At 52.5% G+C, this 19281-nt stretch overlaps 1 protein-coding gene across 1 annotated transcript; it reads right to left on the bottom strand.

Annotated features, from left to right (window-relative positions):
- Nucleotides 8382–12855, bottom strand: EGR1 (early growth response 1). Its single transcript, XM_003123974.6, has 2 exons — nucleotides 11661–12855; nucleotides 8382–10949 (listed from the first exon to the last, which is right to left on the bottom strand). The coding sequence occupies exons 1-2, from the start codon at nucleotides 11965–11967 to the stop codon at nucleotides 9628–9630; spliced, it is 1629 nt and encodes a 542-aa protein (XP_003124022.1). The 5' UTR covers nucleotides 11968–12855; the 3' UTR covers nucleotides 8382–9627.

The following is a 19281-nucleotide window of genomic DNA, read 5'->3' as shown; positions in this document are numbered from 1 at the left end:
TGAAGTGACCAGTCAAGTTATTGTTGTCATTAATGTAATTATTGCAATAGCTAATTGGAAGTGGAGGGGAGGCACCAAGACCCTCCCTAAGAGGCAGGTAGCTGTGCAGCCTTTTCAAACAGTCAATTGCAGTTCCTTAACCAATTGTGGCTCCGTGGTTAACGAATCTGACTAGGAACCATGAGGTTGCGGGTTCAATCCCTGGCCTTGCTCAGTGGGTCGAGGATCCAGCTTTTCCGTGAGCTGTGGGGTAGGTTGCAGCTGTGGCTCGGATCCCGTGTTGCTGCGGCTCTGGCGTAGGTCGGTAGCTACAGCTCTGACTCGACCCCTAGCCTGGCAACCTCCATATGCTGCAGGAGCAGCCCTAGAAAAGGCAAAAAAAAAAAAAAAAAAAAAAAAAAGACAGTCAACCAAGTTGTTGGCCTCTGGCCCCCCAACCCGTGGTCTTTGCAGCCCCATTTCTTGCCCTTCCCCGTTTCCTCGCCTTCAGGCCACACAGCCATCCTTTCACAGACGGAACAGCCTGACCTCCTCACCTTTGCACTTCTCATTCCCTCTGCCTGCCAATCCCTCTCCTGCAAATGCCCCATTTTCCTCCTACACCCTGCTTCCTCTCCTGCTTCATAGAATTAGTCATTTATTTCTACATCTCTCCCACCCAATTCTGCTGCCCCAGACACGCTATCTTGTTTATCTCTACATGCTCAGGGCCTGACATCAAGAGGTAGCATTTTTTCTTTCTTTCTTTCTTTTTTTTTTTTTAGGACTGCACCCATGGCATATGGAGGTTTCCAGGCTAAGGGTATCATTGGAGCTACAGCTGCCAACCTATACCACAGCCACAGCAATGCCAGATATGAGCCGAGTCTGCGACCTACACCACAGCTCACGGCAATGCCGGATCCCTAACCCACTGAGCGAGGCCAGGGATTGAACCCGAAACCTCATGTTTCCTAGTTGGATTCATTTCCGATGCGCCACGACAGGAATTCCTGATGAATGAGTTTTGTTGTTGTTGTTGTTATTTTCTCTTTGGGCCCACGGCATGAAGTTCTCGGGCTAGGAATTGAACCCACGCCACAGCAGTGCCCAGAGCCAAAGCAATGACAATGCCAGATCTTTAAGGGCAGGCCACCAGTGAACTCCTGATGAATGTATTTCGGAAAAAATTCTGACTGAGTGACGGAGGAACAGCGAAGATTTTGGAGAGCCCAGTTCTCAGTGTGACCCCAAGAAAGTTACCCTAAGCTCTCCCAAGATGTACCTGCCAAACTGGGGTACAACAAAGCAAACAGTCTGATCCAAGAATAACCAACAAAACCACTGGTTAACACCAACTCAACTATAGGCAGAAGAAAGCAGTTTAAGAGAAAGACTTTGAGCCTAGTCGTATGCATGAACTGTGTATTGGGAATGGTGACAGAAACACAAGTCAGTGATAGGGCAAGATCTCAAGACTTCTCTAAGGATTAGTCAAGGGAGGGTGGCAAACTAATAAAATAAGAGCGCTTTCTGCCTTTTAAAAGACCCAGAGCCCCCAAATTTAGCGGCTCACTGATGCTTCTATCCTGCCAGCCCGCGACAGATAATCCGCACACAAGGAATATTATGCAGCCAACCTGTGTCCTCTCAGCAAAGAACCTAGAGCCCTGAGTCCCTGGAAAATCTTTTCCTTCTTTTTTTATTAGCACTATTCTTAACACCCTACAACTGAAGGAGCAGATCTGTGCAGGAGGAGAAAATATTGTGTCAGAGGACTTTCATAAAGACCTCTATATCACATCAGATTCTAGAAAATAATTATTTACTTACCTGGTATTATTATTATTTTTTTGGCTGCAGCCATGGCATGTGGAAGTTCCCAGGCCAGGGATCGAACCCACGCCGCAGCAGTGACCTGAGCCACAGCAGTGACAATGCTGGATCTTTACAGTGCTGCACCACAAGGGAACTCCAGAATTATTTTCTTCTGATGACTAAAAAAAAAAAAAAAAATGCTTATTTGGAAAATATAGAAAAGTACAAAAAATGAAATAAAACTTTCCCATAATCCCACCAGAAGTAGCAACCATTAACATTTGATGTATGTGTATCTACATGTGTGTGTTTCCTATATTTGGAATCATGTCATATAGAGTTTTATATACTTATCACTTAGTATATTGTGGGTATTTTTTCAGGTCAATAATTATTTCAGGAATTCCCATCATAGCTTAGCAGTTAAAAACACCAACTAGCATCCATGAGGAGGTGGGTTCGATCCCTGGCCTCACTCAGTGGGTAAAAGCATCCAGTGTTGCCGTGAGCTGTGGTGAAGGTCACAGGCACAGCTCTGACCCTGCATTGCTGTGGCTCTGGTGTAGGCTGGCAGCTGTAACTCAAATTCAACCCCTAACCTGGGAACTTACATATGCCGCGGGTGCGGCCCTAAAAAGACCAAAGGAAAAAAATTATTATTTCAAAATGAAATTTATAATGACTGCATAATGTTCATCATGCAACAATTTATTTTAGCCATCTCCCATGGGATATTTATGCTGTTGCCAGTTTTTCTCTGTTACGAATGATACGCTGTGATCAACAGCAGTCCAGGAAGAACTGCTAGGTCAGAAGGCATGACCTTTTGCAAGGCTTTTGGTGCATATGGTTGAGTTGCCCTTGGGAAGGCTCGTACCAGTTGATTGTCCCTGCACCCATGGGTGACAGGTTGGTGCGACAGAGTGCTATTCCTCATCTCCCCATGTGTGGACGAGACGATGTGCTTCGCACTTTCTCACAGTGATTGTTTATAGTGTAGTCAGGAAAAAATTCATGTTCTTTTTTTTTTTTTTTTTCCAAAGACTTTCCTAACATCCCCCTTGCCCAGGTTCCAATTTATTTGTTTGTGTGCTTGTTTGTTTATATTTTTTGGTCACTCCTGCGGCTTGTGGAAGTTCCCAGGTCAGGGATCAAACCCGCGCCACAGCGGCAGCCTGTATCCCATCCACAGCAATGCTGGATCCTTAACCCACTGTGCTACAGGAGAACGTCACGTTCTTTTTTTTTTTTCAGAGAAGAAAATAAGCATTATTTCCCCCCATTAAATAGATGGGAAATCTGAGGCCCATGGATGAATAACTTTTTAAAAGAATTGCTTTAGGAAGCCTGACAGTTGGGTCTGTGGGGATTGAAAAAAGTGATTCTGGATAGAATCGAGATGCTTCTGAGAAGAAAATTCTAAGAACATTGGCAGTTTCATTAGCCAAATATAAAGTCTGGCTCTGAAGAGAATGAAAAATAACTCTGAGGAGACAATTCAGAAGAGTCATCACAAATCTGAGGAGAAAACCTTGGTGCTGAGGCTGCTGGAATGGGATCAGACGCCGTCATCACTCCAGAGTTTCTGTTTCACAAGGACTTGGGGCAAAATCCAATTTGCTCTTGCACCAGTCACAGAATATTGAGAAGACTCTTTGGCCTCACCACAGACCTGAGAAGACTTACAAATGGGCAAGATCAGGTGGACAGGAGAATATTAATTAGGTGGTGCTGAGAAGACCGGTTGAGACGAATGGCTGGTATTGAGGTGACTGAAAGCTGATTCTGACAAGGCAGCTGGAGATTCACCCTTTCTGTCTTGCTTGCTTTCTCTCTCTCTCTCTTTTTTTTTTTTTTTTTTTTTGCTTTTTAGGACTGCACCCATGGCATATTGAAGTTCCCAGGCTAGGGGTCAAACAGGAGCTATAGCTGCCAGGCTACACCGCAGCCACAGCAACACCCAGATCTGAGCCACATCTGCAACCTACACCACAGCTCAAGGCAACGCCAGAATCTTAACCCACTGAGAAAGGTCAGGTATCGAACCTTCGTCCTCATGGCTGCTAGTCAGATTCCTTAACTGCTGAGCCATGATGGGACCTCCCAGATTCACTGTTTCCGACAAGCCAGTTTGAGGGAATTCGAAGTTGGTTCTAAAGAGATTCAAAGGTGTTTGGCAGACTGGGATGGTTTTGCTTTTCCTTCTCCCAGACTCCCTCCAAATCCCCTAGACCAGCTCCCCTGCAGTAGGTGCTTCATTAATTTGTTCAATAAATAAGGCACGGAGTTCCCATCGTGGCTCAGCAGTAACAAACCCGACGAGGATCCATGGCATTGCTGTGGCTGTGGTGTAGGTTGCAGCTTCAGCTCCAATTCAACCCCTTGTCTGGGAACTTCCATATGCCGTGGCGGGGGGGGAGCTAAAAAGCAAAAATAAATACATAAATAAGGAGTCGTTTGGTTCTCAGGAATCTGGTCTTTGGATCTGAAATGATTCTCGGATGAGAAGTTGGTTCCAAGCAGAACGAAGCCTTCAAGGAAGCTGAGATCATTTTCTCTGAGGAGGAAACGCCCTTCTGCTTGTGTGGAAATGGCCACTCCTGGGTTTGTCTGGGATGAGGAGGCACCCCAGCCCCAGGCGGCAGCCTGGCTTACCGGGGTTGCCAAGCTGGGAGAAGACCCTTCAGGACAGGTTTGCCCCACCTTTTTGCTCCCCAGATTTATTAAGTCCCCTCCCTCAAAATGAGTCCTGAGTGAGAGAGAGTTTTAGGAGCCTCCACCCCCACGATCCAGGGCCTGCTCTTTGGCCTCTAGTTTGTGAATCAGTACCATGACCTTAGCGGGCTATGTCTTCCCAGGAGAGAGGGCCCAAGAGGGTCACCCTCTAGGATGCAATGAGCACTGGGAAGCCTACCTGAAGAATGGGCATTCAGGAGTTCCCTTCGTGGCACAGCGAAAATGAATCTGACTAGGAACCATGAAGTTGCAGGTTCGATCCCTGGCCTTGCTCAGTGGGTTAAGGATCCGGCATTGCCATGAGCTGTGGTGTAGGTCACAGACTCGGATCATATCTGGCGTTGCTGTGAGCTGTGGTGTAGGCTGGTGGCTACAGCTCTGATTGGCCCCTTAGCCTGGGAACCTCCATATGCTGTGGGTGCAGCCCTGAAAAGACAAAAAAAAAAAGCCAAAAAAAAAAAAAAAAAAAGAATGGGCATTCAAAGCCAGAGAAGAAAAAGATTTCAAAAATCTAGGTTTAGGAGTTCCCACTGTGGCATAGTGGGTTAAGAACCACAGCTGCAGCTCTGCCTCAATGCGTGGCCCAAGGAACTTCCATATATTGCCGGTGCATCTGTGAAAAGAAAAAAAAAAAAAGCCCTGTGCACAGATAACCTCTCAGGTTTAAGCTTCCAGGGTATCTTTCCACATTATCTGATCTTAGTCCTTCCTCCTGTTGAGATGGGAGCAACTCATCAACGTGTGGCCTGGGCCCACCATCTACCACCTAACTTTTCTCTGTAGAAAATTATCCCTGAGGATGTAAGTACATTTGCCAAGCTGAATAAATAATGACATATAACAAGCATACCTTGTTTATTTATTTATTTTTTTGTCTTTTTTTTTGCTATTTCTTTGGCCGCTCCCTCGGCGCATGGAGGTTCCCAGGCTAGGGGTCGAATCGGAGCTGCAGCCACTGGCCTACGCCAGAGCCACAGCAACGCGGGATCCGAGCCGCGTCTGCAACCTACACCACGGCTCACGGCAACGCCGGATCGTTAACCCACTGAGCAAGGGCAGGGACTGAACCCACAACCTCATGGTTCCTGGTCAGATTCGTTAACCACTGCGCCACGATGGGAACTCCCAAGCATACCTTGTTTAGTCCAGATGTCTCATTACGAGGAAGGTGTAAACGAACAAGAGGGAGTTTGAAATAAAGCCATAAAGCGGGTGAAGGGGCTGGCTTTGTTTATGTTCAGAAAGGTTGAATGAAGCAAATTTGTTTTAGGAGGCTGAGCCCTGACTCTGTGAGTGTGGGAGGAAGTAGGTGGTTATTGTCTGAGTGAGAGGGAGGCGAGTAAATGGAGATAGGGTGGGAAGATGGGGGGCTTTGGAGTGAATGGGCCCACGTCCACACGAATGCTCCCAGCCGCTTGATTTCTAATAGCCCCCAAAGGACCCAACCCAGTGTCCATACACAGGTGAAAAGTGCGCAAATTGTGTTATAGCTGTGCAGCAGAATACCACTCAGCAATTTAAAAAAATGAATTATTGGAGTTCCCTTCGTGGCTCAGTGGTTAACAAACCCAACTAGGATCCATGAGGATTTGGGTTTGATCCTTCACTTTACTCAGTGGGTTAAGGATCCATATGCTTCCGGTATGGCCCTAAAAGACAAAAAAGAAAAAGAAATAAAGAAAAGAAATCCTGGTTACAGGGCTAATAAAAATTAGTTGGGAGGCTTGGAAGAATTTCTCAATAAGCCATCTGCAGCAGAATCATCTGGCATGCTTGTCTCAAGGCCAGTTCCAGGACCTCACCCCATACCTCAAGAATCAAGGCCCAGGAATCTGTCTGATGCGCTGTAACAACATAGGAGACCCCGGGCTTTCAAAGAACAGAGTGACTCTCTTTGCTCCTTCTTTTGTACTTTATTCTTGCCATATTATGTTTTTTGGATGCCTGTGATGAGAAATTCTTAAGAATGTGTAACAGGCATAGACTTGTGTTCCTGGGCCTGGAAAGAGATGGGGAGGGGTAGGTGGGGCTGGGAAGAAGTGGGCCAAGACAAATATTATCCTATCAGGATGTGGCACTTTTGCCAGGAGACTCACGGGGACGTGCCCTTTGCTAGAGAAGGTGGCTTGGTTCCCCCTGTCCCAAGCTAAGGAGTCAAGGGTGGAAAAGGACAGAGATCAACCCTGTTGGTGCTTGAGAGATGGAATGGAAGGGAAAGTACTGGGCTGATGCCAGGGCATTGCTGGAATTCCCCTGGCTCCAGAAGAGGTGCAGGTTGGTAACCAGGGAGACCCTTTGAGAGAGGAGAAATTACGGAGGCAGCTGAGACCTCAAATTCATTCAGGGCCTGATGTCCATACTGGGTAGAGGGGATACTTCATTGTCTTTGACTTGGGAAGTCAGACGTTGGGAGGGGAGCCAAGACTTGGGTGTTCCAGGATACCAAATCTTTTGTACCCATCTGACCAGTGGACGATGCTATCTGGCCAATTCATGGAAGACTCATATCAGGGTTGGAGGTAGTGCTTCTCTCCATTAATACATCCATCCATCTTCCCTGGGTCGCTCAAAAAGCAAGCCAATCAAGTTAAGTCCTACTTAGCCTACCCAACCCAACATTACCACCTTTCCGATCCCCTGGGTTGTGGGTGTCTTTCTCTGTGCTCCCAGAGGGCCCCATGTTTGCTCACATTATACAACATGACACCACGTTATAATTTTTGGTTACGTCTCTCTCTACCCAACCAACAATCTACATTGTTGTTGCGGCCAACTCAAGGCCTCTCTTAGAAGAGACAGATGCTCATGGGCCACACAATTGCTCTAAGCACAAGTGTGGACCCTCAGGGGACTGGTTTCCCATGCAATGGTGCAGGCTTCATCTAGATGGAGCCTTAGACACACCAGGCCAGCCTCCTGCCACTCTGCCCTGTGTCACAAGAAGCTGCCAAGGATCACAGCTCCAGCTGGCAAGTAATGAGATTTCTTCCTGGAAGGATTCTTGGCTTGAGAACTGGCCCTCGCCTCTTCTCGTCTTCTTCGATACCCTCCAGTTTCTGGGTCATGAAGGATGGCAGGGAAAGGCTGAGGCAGCCCCAGACGCCATATGGTTTCCCAAAGCCCTCTGCCCACCCCACATCTCCCCGAAGTGCATGTAGCAGGGATTCCCAAGAATGCAGAGTTTCCCAATCCTGGGTAGAGATGAGGGCAGGGCTGGTCAGACATTTAGTCAGCATAATATATCTCTGCCTCTGGCTACATATGTGCTACTTCTCTGGCCTTCTTTAGGTTTTTTTTGTTTTTGTTTTTTGGGTTTTTTTTTTGCCTTGCCCACAGCATGTGGAAATTCCAGGCCAAGGATCAAACCTGTGCCACAGCAATAACCAGAGCCACAGCAGTGACAATGCCGGGCCCTTAACCTACTGATCCACCAGAGAACTCTGTGGCCTTTTAAGCTTTAACTAACCACGATAAGCCTGCAGCCCACCAGAAACAGGCCACTGTCAAGAAGAGAAGCACACCCAGTTCTCAAAGCATTCACTCCAGACACACAGTGGGCACAACTCTGGTTGAATTACCTTCAACTCTGTAAAAGCCCCTTAAACCCCTTGATAGAAAGTTCCTGTGCAGTGCATAGGGTTAAGGATCCGGTGTTGCCCCAGCTGTGGGGCAGGTTGCAACTGCGGTACAGTTTGATTCCCGGCTGGAAAACTTCCCTGCGCTGCAGGTCAGGCCAAAATAAAAACAAAACAAAAAACAAAAAAACAAAAAGCCAACAGCAATAAACCCTTGATAGAGACCACCGCAGAGGTGTTCCCCAGGCCAGGAAACACACACACAACCACAGCTATTTTATTTTCCTTTTAATTTTTCTGAAGGATATACACGACATATCCCATGGGCCATAAAGCGCATTCAATGTGTTTATAAGCCAAACAGTCACTTTGTTTAAGCAAACACAAGTACAAAGTAAAATAAAACCACAAAATAATGAACTGCATGTTCATAACATACAAAAATTGCCGCCTACTCAGTAGGTAACTACAACATTCCAACTCCTGAATATATTTATAAATTTACATTTTCAGTTAAAAAAATAGACTTTTGAGAGTTCAGATTTTTAGATTTTTGTTTTCTTACATTCTCGAGAGCTGAAGCCAAGCTCGGCCCTCTTCCTTATTTTGCTCCCAAAGCCTCCCCCGGTCATCACTCCCTGCCCCCCTTAAGGCTAGAGGTGAGCACTTCCCTCACAATTGCACATGTCAAGCCATCGGCAAGGCGCATCACACAAAAGGCACCAAGACGTGAAACTTTTTAAACCAAAAGGACAAAAAAAAAAAAAAAAAAAAAAACCAAAAAACAAAAAAACCCATTTTTAGAAAAAAAGAAGAAAAACCAAACCATATTTTGCCACATGTGAGAGTACAGTCCGGCAATATTTACAAAAAGGTTAACAGAACAACACTCTGACACATGCTCTGATTAATACCGAGAACTGCTGTTTCAAAAAAAGCTTCAAACTTAATCGTCACAGCATCATCACAAAATAAAGGATCACCATTGGTTTGCTTGGCTTTTCTTTTTTCCCCCCAAAATGAGGACCTAACTCCAAATAATACAATAGAGTATGCAAATTATCTTCACATCAAGAATACCCCAAGAAAAACAAAATCCATGGCATAGACACTGTACAAGGGTACAGGGCTGGGCTCTGAGGGGCCCAAAGCCCATTTTTCCAACTTGATTTTCTAGCACTGAAGGGAGCAAGGGGTCAGGCATACGATGGAGATGATACTGAAATGATATATCCAAAATCCATGCAAATCAAGTTCTTTGGATAGAAGTGAAGAACTTGGACATGGCTGTTTCAGGCAGCTGAAGTCAAAGGGAGTAGGAACTGCGGAGGAAAGGGAAGTGGGCAGAAGGAATTGTTGGCTAACAGACCTTCCATGGTGACCTTGGGGTCAAGTAGAGGGGGAGGATGTGGCTCTGCAAACCTCATCCCACCTAAGAGGAACCCTTCCCATGGCCAACTCCTCCTCCTGTCCTTTGAGTCTCTTTAAGTGTTTCTTTTGCTCCCGTTTTCCTGTCCCTTTAGCAGATTTCAATTGTCCTGGGAGAAAAGGTTGTCGCCATGTCCGAAAGCCCTGTGGAGGCGCTGAAGGAGTTGGTGACAGCTGAGGAAGGAAAGCTGCTGCCCTGGGTGGGGAAAGCAGGAGGAACCGAGGCGTACGTGGTGGCCACCGAGGGTGATGGGAAACCACTGTGCACAGGGGATGGGTAGGTCGAGGAGCCGGGAGAGGAGTAGGAGGTGGGCACGGGCGACGGGTATGAGGTGGTCGCTGGGGAAGGGTAAGAGGTAGTGACCGGGGACGGGTAGGAGGTAGCCACCGGGGACGGGTAGGAAGGGAGAGAGGACGCGGCCGCCGAGGCCACACTTTTGTCTGCTTTTTTGTCCTTCTGCCGCAAGTGGATCTTGGTATGCCTCTTGCGTTCATCGCTCCTGGCAAACTTTCTCCCACAGATGTCACAGGCGAAGGGCTTCTCGCCCGTGTGGGTGCGGATGTGGGTGGTGAGGTGGTCACTGCGGCTGAAGTTGCGCATGCAGATGCGGCACTGGAAGGGTTTCTGGCCCGTGTGGATGCGGATGTGGCGGGTGAGCTCATCTGAGCGGGAGAAGCGCCGGTCGCAGGACTCCACCGGGCAGGCGTAGGGGCGTTCGTGGGGGGGTGTCTTGCTGGGCCGGTTGGGGTACTTGCGCATGCGGCTGGGCTTGATGAGCTGGGACTGGTAGGTGGTGTTGAGGGCCTTCAGGTCCTGGGAGCCCGACTGCGTGGCAAAGGCCTTGATAGTAGAGAGTGGAGTGAGCGAAGGCTGCTGGGTTCGGCTCTCCAGACCCTGGAAAGGCTTCTGGTCTGGGGTGCCCAGGCCCAGGTCCCCCTGCTGTTGTGGAAACAGATAGTCAGGGATCATGGGGACCTGGAAGCCACCCTTGGCAGCAGGGTAGGCAGGAGGTGGGTACTGAAGTGCGGTGCCTGCTGAGCCTGGAAAGGCCTGGCCCTGTGGCTCGGGGAAGATGTCAGTATTAGGTGTGGGGAAGGTGGGTGCCGCTGAGTAAATGGGGCTGCTGTCGTTGGATTGCACTGCGCAGCTCAGGGGTGGGCTCTGGGAGGCAGAAGAGGAGGAAGAGGCCGCTGGAGATGGTGCTGAGGACGAGGTGGCCGGATTGGTCATGCTCACGAGCCCACTGACCAGGCTGAAGAGGGGCTCAGGCCACAAGGTGTTGCCACTGTTGGGTGCAGGCTCCAGAGAGAAGCGGCCAGTGTAGGTGATGGGGGGCAGCCGAGTGGTTTGGCTGGGGTAACTCGTCTCCACTAGAACCTTCTCGTTATTCAGAGAGATGTCGGGAAAAGACTCTGGCAGGAGAGAGAGGAAGGAGGCCTGGTTACTGGAGAGCAATCAGTGGAGGACGACGAGGACCCAAGCTGCCAGGCAAGAGGTCGGGCTTCTACCATTGACTCTTGAGCTGGTTAATAATTGATAGCAGCAGATTGCAATGTTCCTGGACCCGCTCCAGAGGCAGAATCCATTTCAATAACAGCTGACGCAAATACGGAGAATCCCCCTCCACTGCAGCTCCCAGCGCTCCGCAGCGGCGGCTGCGCGGGCGAGGGATTCCCGCCAGCACCCCCTCGGCCGCGGCTAGTGCGCGCCCCCTACCCCGGGCTGCCGGGACATCCCTGGCCACCGATTGGCCCTTAACTGGGGACAGGCGACAGTTTAGGCAAGCCTTTCTGGAGGGGGAGGGGGCGCAGCCTGGCTCGTCAAAACAAGCCCTCCCCCATCTCCACCCACCCACGCAACCCCGCAGCTCTCCATCCAAAACAAAAGCTGGCTCCTCTGCGCACCGCTAAGGACGCCGAGGATGGGGGTGGAGGTGGATGCCCCCAGACATCCCTCTAACATAGAACCCTGGGGATGCGAGGAAAGGAAGGGAAACCCCACTTGCATCCCTGAGACACGGGAGCACTGCTGCGGTGAAGGGCGCGCTACAAAAGCCGTGGGGCAGGACCAGATGCCAGGATGGTGGGGCAGGGGGCTAGCCCTCGGCATAGGCCACAGCTTACCTGCGGTCAGGTGCTCGTAGGGCTGCTCGCCCGCCTCCCCCTGAGGGTTGAAGGCGCTGCTGCTGCTGCTGTTGCTGCTGCCCCCTCCACCTCCACCGCCCCCGCTGCTGCTGCTGCTGTTGCTGTTACCGCCGCTGCCCTCGGGGGCTCCGGCGGCACCGAGGAACTGGGGAGCCCCATTGCTCAGCAGCATCATCTCCTCCAGCTTAGGGTAGTTGTCCATGGTGGGCGAATGTGGAAAGGAGCCGAAGGGGTCGGAGATCTGCAGTGGGGACATCAGCTGCATCTCGGCCTTGGCTGCCGCCATCCCGAACCGGCGGGCTGGAGAGCTGGTGTTGGGGCGGGTGGGCGCAGCCTGGGGCTGGAGCTGCGGGGGACACCTCTCGGGGGCCTGGCCAGGTCACATGCGGGGCGCGGTGCACACTGTGGAAAGCGCAGGTGGGGTCTGCAGGCTCGCCCTCGCCGCCGGCCGGTGTAGCCGCGGCGCTGCTACCGAGGCTGGGGTAGGGGCCGGTCTTTCGGCGGTGGCGGCAGCTGTCGGCGGCGGCGGCGGCGGCAGCTGTCGGCGGCGGCGGCGGCGGCTCCCCAAGTTCTGCGCGCTGGGATCTCTCGCGACTCCCCGGATCCGCCTCTATTTGAAGGGTCTGGAACGGCACGGACCCGCCTCCGTCGTGACGTACATGGCCATATATGGGAAGCAGGAAGCCCTAATATGGCAAGACCGGCCGGGAGGACCCGGAGTGACGCGAAGGCCCCTCTCCGAGAGCCGTGGGCACCGCCATCCCGCACCTCGGGCCTCATGCCGGCTCCCGCACCCGAGGTGCCACGGCTTCGAGGAAGCTTAGCACCCAAGCCGCAGCTGAGAACTCCCGGACTCAAGCTGCTCCGAAACTCCCCGGCCTTGCCCCCGCCCCTTCCCTCCGCCTTCTTCCCTCCTCCCGGAGCCGGAAGCAGCCAGGCCATATCGGGGCGCTCCAAATAAGGCGCTGCCCAAATAAGGGTGGTTCCGGCGGGGGATCCTTCCTGCTCCTTATATGGCGTTTCCGGGTCGCTGCTTGCTGTTCCCTGGCGCCCTCCCTCCTCCCTGGTTCCAAGCCGGGAGCCCAACTCGCGCAAGAGCCGGGGACACCCAGGCTGGGGGGGTTCGGGGAGCGGAGCGCTAGGCGCACCGCGGCTCCTCGGCGAGGACTGGGCTGGGAAAGCCCGGGCCCGGGGCGGGGGCGAAGGCGAGTCGGACTGGGGTTCTCGTGCCGTCATCCAGGGCTCACCCGCCCACCTCTGGGACCGTGGGAGCCGGGCGGGAGAGAAGGGGAGGAGCGGCTGTGCTGGCCGGGGCAGAGGCCGCCCAGGAAAGGCGGGGCCCTGACCCCCAGCCTCGGCCAATGGCACGGCGCCTTTCCAGGTGTCGCTGGGGAAGTTGAGGCTAGGAAATAACAGCAGATGGTTCCTGGGTTCCTGGGCAGTAAGGTGCGGTGCGGCGGCCACCTGCTTCTCCTCCATCTGCCAATGGGCTGGGGCTGTTGGGGCCTGGGGATCCCTCTGCGCCATCAGAACCGAAAGACTGTTTCTCGTCCCTGCTGGGGAAAAGCCCACGTTTGGGTGGCTGGACGAAGGAAACTGGTTACCCCTGGAGAGACCTGAGTCCTGTTCACACCAGGAGCTAGTGGTCCTTGTGATAATGGGAGACTTTCCCACCTTTATCCGGAACAGGTGGAGGAGGGGCGGGCGGTGTGGGAATCTGAAAAGGAGGCTTTTCTATGGGCTCTCTGGGGACCCCAAACTAGCCCGAAGAGAGGACTTCCTTAGCGGCTTGGTGCTGCCCTCTGGAGGTCCCCTCTCCGGCTCGGTTCCCCCGGCCCCTGACCGTGTGGGCTCTTCCGCCGCCTTTTTGCTCCCCCTCCCGGCTCCTGTGCTGGGCGCCGCGCCAGGCCGGGGGAGCCTTAGACGCAGTGAACGCGAACTGAGCAGGCGCCGAAGCCCGGGCTCCCCCTGCAGTCCCCGGGGAGCCGCCACCTCCAAGGCGGGATAACACTCCCCTTTCCGAGCCAGGCCAAGGTGGGGGTGGACGGGAGGAGGCTGGAATGGTTCCCGGAGGTCTCCCGGGACCATGCAAACACCAACGGAGAAGCCCTCCCCATTCCGTCCTCACCCGACTCCCCACCGTCAAGCGCACACCCCACACAGAACAGGGATTCCGGTAGGCTCCTGCTCTAGCTCTGAATCCAGGGGAGGTGGTGTTTTTCTGAATTTAAAAAGAAAGCAGAGAGTCTGTGTGTGGAAGGAAGGTGCTGACGACACTGGGAGAGAAGAGAGTGAGCTAGGGTCTCCTTGAACCGAAACAGCTTCCGGAGGTAGGGGTCGAAGAGCAGGGGTGGGGGACACTCCCACCGCTTAAGGAGTGGTCCATTAGGGGCAGGGGCAGGAGTGATGAATCTCTCTGAGGCCTCCTGCTGGGCAGCAAGGCCGGGCGGGTCAGAGTCAGGTGTCGTGTCTAAATGCCCATTTTGCTACTCCCTGGTGGGTTACCTTGGCCAAGCTTTTTGACTCTCTCTTCAATTGTAAAATAGAGCTAATGCTAATGATACCCACATGGAAGGATTATTGTGAAGACTGAAACTTCACAGGGACTGCCATCTGTGAAGTCTGAAATCACAGTGCTTGACTCTTGTACTTGGCATTCAGTCAACAGTGGCTATTATTATTTTCAGGGGCTTTTGACCCACAGGGCCGCCCACAGTTCACCCATCCATCTTCATCCTCCAAGCAAAGCCTAGTGACCCTTTTCTGAAAAGTGGTACAGAGAAGGAGAAACATGCCAATTCTAACACAGGAGACATTGTCCTGAAGAGCTAATCTGAATCCTTTTGCTGTAGTCGGACGTCATTTCCAAGAGCAGAATTTTTTAACCTTGACTGTGTAGCAGAATCATGTGGAGCTCTGAAAAAGAAAGGTTTTCCCCTAGACTAACTGAATCACAATCTTCCTCTGCTCACGAGGGCCAGAACTCAGCAGGGACGTTGTCCGAGGATTCTCTGTCTCTGGGGAGCTGCCCAGACTTCAAGAACACATATGCTCCCCCAGCCAGGGCAAACTGGTTCCCCTGGGATTCTAACGTGTAAGCTTCAGTATCTTCGGGTGTCCGCTGAAGCTGGGCACTGGAGATCCTAGCAGTCGTTTGCTTTACGTGCCCAGCCTTTCCTTTCCTAAGTGCTCCCCAGCCAGCGACTTTCTTTGGAGAACCACCCCAGCACATATGGTTGAGGGGAGAGAACCCCATCCTAGATCGATGAGTGGGTATGTCAGCATGCCTGGCCATCCACCTAGGATACTTCCATCCCGCAGCCCAGGAATGTTCCATCTCCCTAGGCACAGCTAGTGGGTCAGGAGGGACACATGACCCAAACCAGGCTAATGAGAATCTCTTCTAGGACTTTTTCTGGAACCTTTGGATAAGGGGAATTTGCTTTCCCAGGTGGTACTAAGCCAGGGGACTGGAAGCCTGGAAGCCACCTTGACATCAGGACTGGAAAACTTACCTGAGAATGTGCAGTGCAGAGGAAGTTAGAGAATAGATTCCCAGGCAGAGAGGAAGCCTCTGGATGCAGCCTAGGCCTTTCAGTTAACGCAGGTCAATGAATTCCTTTTTTATTTAATAAAACCTATTTCAGTTTCTGGAGTTCCTGCTGTGGCGCAATGGGATTGGCAGCCTCTCTGTAGCGCCAGGACACAGGTTCGACCCCTGGCCTGGCACAGCACAATAGACTAAAGGATCCAGTGTTGCCACAACTATAACTCAGACCTGAGCCCTGGCCAGGGCACTCCGTATGCCATGGGGTGGCAAAAAAAAAAAAAAAAAAAATTATTTCAGTTTCTGTTACAACCCACAGGTTCTGATGAAGACACCCAATACACACACACACACACACACACACACACACACAAAAGACCTTTTTTTTTGGTCTTTTTAGGGCCCCACCTGCGACATGTGGAGGTTCCCGGGCTAGAGGTTGAATCAGAGCTGTAGCTGCAGGCCTATACCACAGCTCATGGCAACACTGGATCCTTAACCCACTGAGCGAGGCCAGGGATCAAACTCAAGTCTTCGTGGATGCTAGTCGAGTTCCTTAACTGCTGAGCCATGATGGAAACTCCCAAAAGAACTTTTTTTGAAGAATTTCTGTGGGCAAGGCCCAGGAATAAGAGCTAAGGCACAGGCCCCTGCCTCTGTGAAGCTTACAGCTGGGTAGAAGGGAGCCTGCATTCCATGTTACAGGAGAATTAAGAATAGGCAGCAGCTTCGTTAGCCACCAAAAGTCAGTTACTCAAAAGAACGTAGGGGATAAGGGGGCTGAGAAAAGCACAAAGTTGATATTTTGGAGGAGAAAGAACATGATAAGGCCCAAACTTTGGGATGAGGAAGAGAGAGGCACTTTTACACTGGGATTGGAGGTGTAGTGGCCTGGAGAGTCCGTGTGTGGCCTGACTGGAAGACACTGGCGGAGGAGAGAGGGTTCCTGCCGGGAAGCGGTAGGAGAAAAGGTTGACTAAGACATTCACTCCTTTAAAAAGAGGTTTATTGGAGTTCCCGTCGTGGCACAGTGGTTAAGAATCTGACTAGGAACCATGAGGTTGCAGGTTTGATCCCTGGCCTTGCTCAGTGGGTTAAGGATCTGGCGTTGCCCGTGAGCTGTGGTGTAGGTTGCAGACACAGCTCGGATCCTGAGTTACTGTGGCTCTGGTGTAGGCCAGTGGCTACAGCTCCGATTCAACCCCTAGCCTGGGAACCTTCACATGCTCCAGGAGTGGCTCTAGAAAAGGCAAAAAGACAAAAAAAAAAAAAAAAAAAAAAAAAATAGGTTTATTGAAGTTCCCAGTGATGGATGCAGTGGGTTAATGGCATTGTTTCTATAGTGGCACAGATTCAATCATCAGCCCGGTGCAGGGGCTCAGAGATCCCTCATGGCTGAAGCTGTGGTGTAGGTCACAGCTGTGGCTCGGATTCAATCCCTCGCCCAGGAACTTCCATGTGCTGCATGTGTGGCCATAAAAAAAGAAAGAGAGTTCTCTTGGGGCTAGTGGGTTAAAGATCCTGCATTGTTGCTGCAGAGGCTCAGGTTGCTGCCGTGGCATGAGTTCTATCCCTGGACTGGGAACTTTCACCTGCCATGGGTGCAGGAAAAAAAAAATGTCTAATTTCCGATTAAGTGTAAGGTGAAGGAAGGCATCTCAAAGGAAGTAACATTTACACGGAGGGTAAAGGATGAGAGGACATCACCTCTGCCTGGATGGATGTGGTGGGAGAAACTTCTAAGCGGGCACAGCTGTGCAAAGGCCGCAGGAGGGCAAGGGGACTGGCCAGGATTCGCCAGGGCCTCAGGCTAAGGCATGGGCAGGGAGAACGTTTAAGGCTAAACCATAGCCCTCCGCCCTCATCTCCCTTGTCCCGGTGCTGCCCTCATACAGCTCACACAGAGAGGGGGGTGGCCTTTTCAGCTCTGCCCTGCCTCCCAGGTATATGCCTCTGGAAGGCAGCTGGCTCAGAGCCCCTGCAGACTGCCCATCTCCACCCTCGCTGGGAGGGGGCACCAGTGAGAAGGCAGGCCCGCCCGAAAGCCTCTCTTGGACACCTGGTCTCCCTTCTCATCAGTGGGGCTGGGGGCATCTGGGTTATCCTCATTCTCCTCTGGTCTATTTTTTGGCAAATGGCACACTTTGGTTTGCTGTGACTGGGAGGACTGAAAGGGGAGAAAAGTTCCCATTGTGGCTCAGCGGGTTAAGAGCCCAGCATAGTGTCCGTGAGGATGTGGGTAGGATCCCAGGCTCTCTCAGTGGGTTAAGGATCTCGTGTTGCTGCAAACTGTGGTGGAGGTCACAGATGCAGCTCAGATCCAGTGTTGCCATGGCTGTTGTGTAGGCTCCAATGTGACCCCCTAGCCTGAGACCTTCCATATGCCACAGGTGTAGCCAAAAAGAAAAAAAAAAAAAAAAAAAAAAGACATGGTGAAAAAACTGGCCCCTCCCAAGGAACCAAATCTCAGTTTGGGTTGATGAGCACCCGGCTTGTGACCACCCACCCAGATGAGACAACAGGCCTGGGGCCTAAAGGAAACCAGCTTGGGGGAAGGAAGGCTCTGATCCACGCCTGCACCCTGGCCCCGGTGTCTGCAGGGCCTCAGGGAGGCTTAGCTTGAGTCTGGGACTCTCACACCTCACCCTCTGGGTGGCTGATGGAAAAAGTGAGGGGTCCTTGGAAGGTCTGCAGGTCTGAGCTGCTGTCTGTGCTCAGACTTTCCTCACAAACCAGAGAGGAGGAGGCAGAAGTGAGAGGAGAGCCGAGCTGGTTCATGACAGCTGAGGCTCTGGGAGAAAGCCGGTGGGACCCATCACGTCTCAGACCGCGGACCCAGGACTGAGCAGACTGCAGCTCTCCGAGGAAAGCAAGCCCTTTTTCCATCGCCGCTTCCTCCTCCCACCCCCGGGCGACGTCAGCACCCACACGTGTTGCTCTGATAGATCGTGGTTTGCCACCACTGTGGCCAGCCCAGGGCTCAGGAAGTGACTCTCTCTCTGGTTCTGTCTGGGGTGCCTGTCACACTTTCCGCTGGCCGATGGGTTCCGCCGGAAACTGGAGGGCCTGGCCTTCCATGGGTCTGGGGGCAGCTCTGCTCCTGCCCAGGAAGGGTCTTGAGAGAAGAGATATGAAGAGACCAGGCATGGGGTAGGCCAGCGGGTGCACTGGCGCGTGGAGAAGGGGAGGGAGAGACAGCCAGCCTGGAGTGTTGCGGGGCGAAGCCATCTCGTCTCTGGGAAACTGGGTGCCTGAGGAGACCCTGAGCCCAGGGCTGGGCGGAGAGGGGTGCCGAGTGCTGCTGAGGCCTGAGGGAGAGGTGTGCTCTGGGCTCCGAAGAGGTGCCTGGCCTGCACCCTCGGGATGGGTCAGGGCTACAGGGAAGAGCCCATGGAGGATTTGGCCCAGGTAGGGGGTCTGCCTAGGAGATTGGGGTCTGGGCTGCTGTCCTCAAGTCTGCCCGAGGTCTCATGTGCAGGACAGAGTTAGGTGAGGCCTGAGTGGAAGTCACTGGGGCATCATACCTGGGGAGGTGGCACAGAGGGCCCCTTACGGGAAGAGGGAGTGGTAGGAACTCCACTAAATGAGGTAGGAACACATTTAGACGGTGCTTGGTGCTCTCGGGTCCTCCCTGCCCCAGAGCGCCCAGCAGATGCCGAAGGAGGCTGCTGTGCCTGGATGTCATCCTTCAGCCTTGGGCTTAGAGGACAATCCGTCCTGTAGTGGCTTCCTTGCTCCCCCTACCCCCAGCTGAGTGTGCAGCAAAGCTGGCTGCAGAAATCTCTGGAAGCTCGTTGGGCAGGCAGAGGGAGGGGAGCGTTACATAAGAGCCCGCGGATGTGCAGGAAGTCTAGAGCAGCCTTTAGACTAGAAAGGCAGCGTTCCCATCCAGCCCAGAAAGGCAGGAATAGCAACGGCGGTTATTTCTGGCCCCTCACCACCGCCCAGTGCAGGGGCTGCTCAGCTTCGTGGTGGGTGAGCTTGGACTCTGCAGACCCTGGGGGAGGGTGGGGGAGGGGGCAGGCCGCCCCTGGGGTCACCCCGTTCGGGCAC

The sequence above is a fragment of the Sus scrofa genome, chromosome 2, assembly GCF_000003025.6.
Source record: "Sus scrofa isolate TJ Tabasco breed Duroc chromosome 2, Sscrofa11.1, whole genome shotgun sequence".
Classification (NCBI taxonomy): domain Eukaryota; kingdom Metazoa; phylum Chordata; class Mammalia; order Artiodactyla; family Suidae; genus Sus; species Sus scrofa.
Note: the sequence above shows the minus strand (reverse complement) of the source record. Positions and strands in the feature narration are given on the sequence as shown.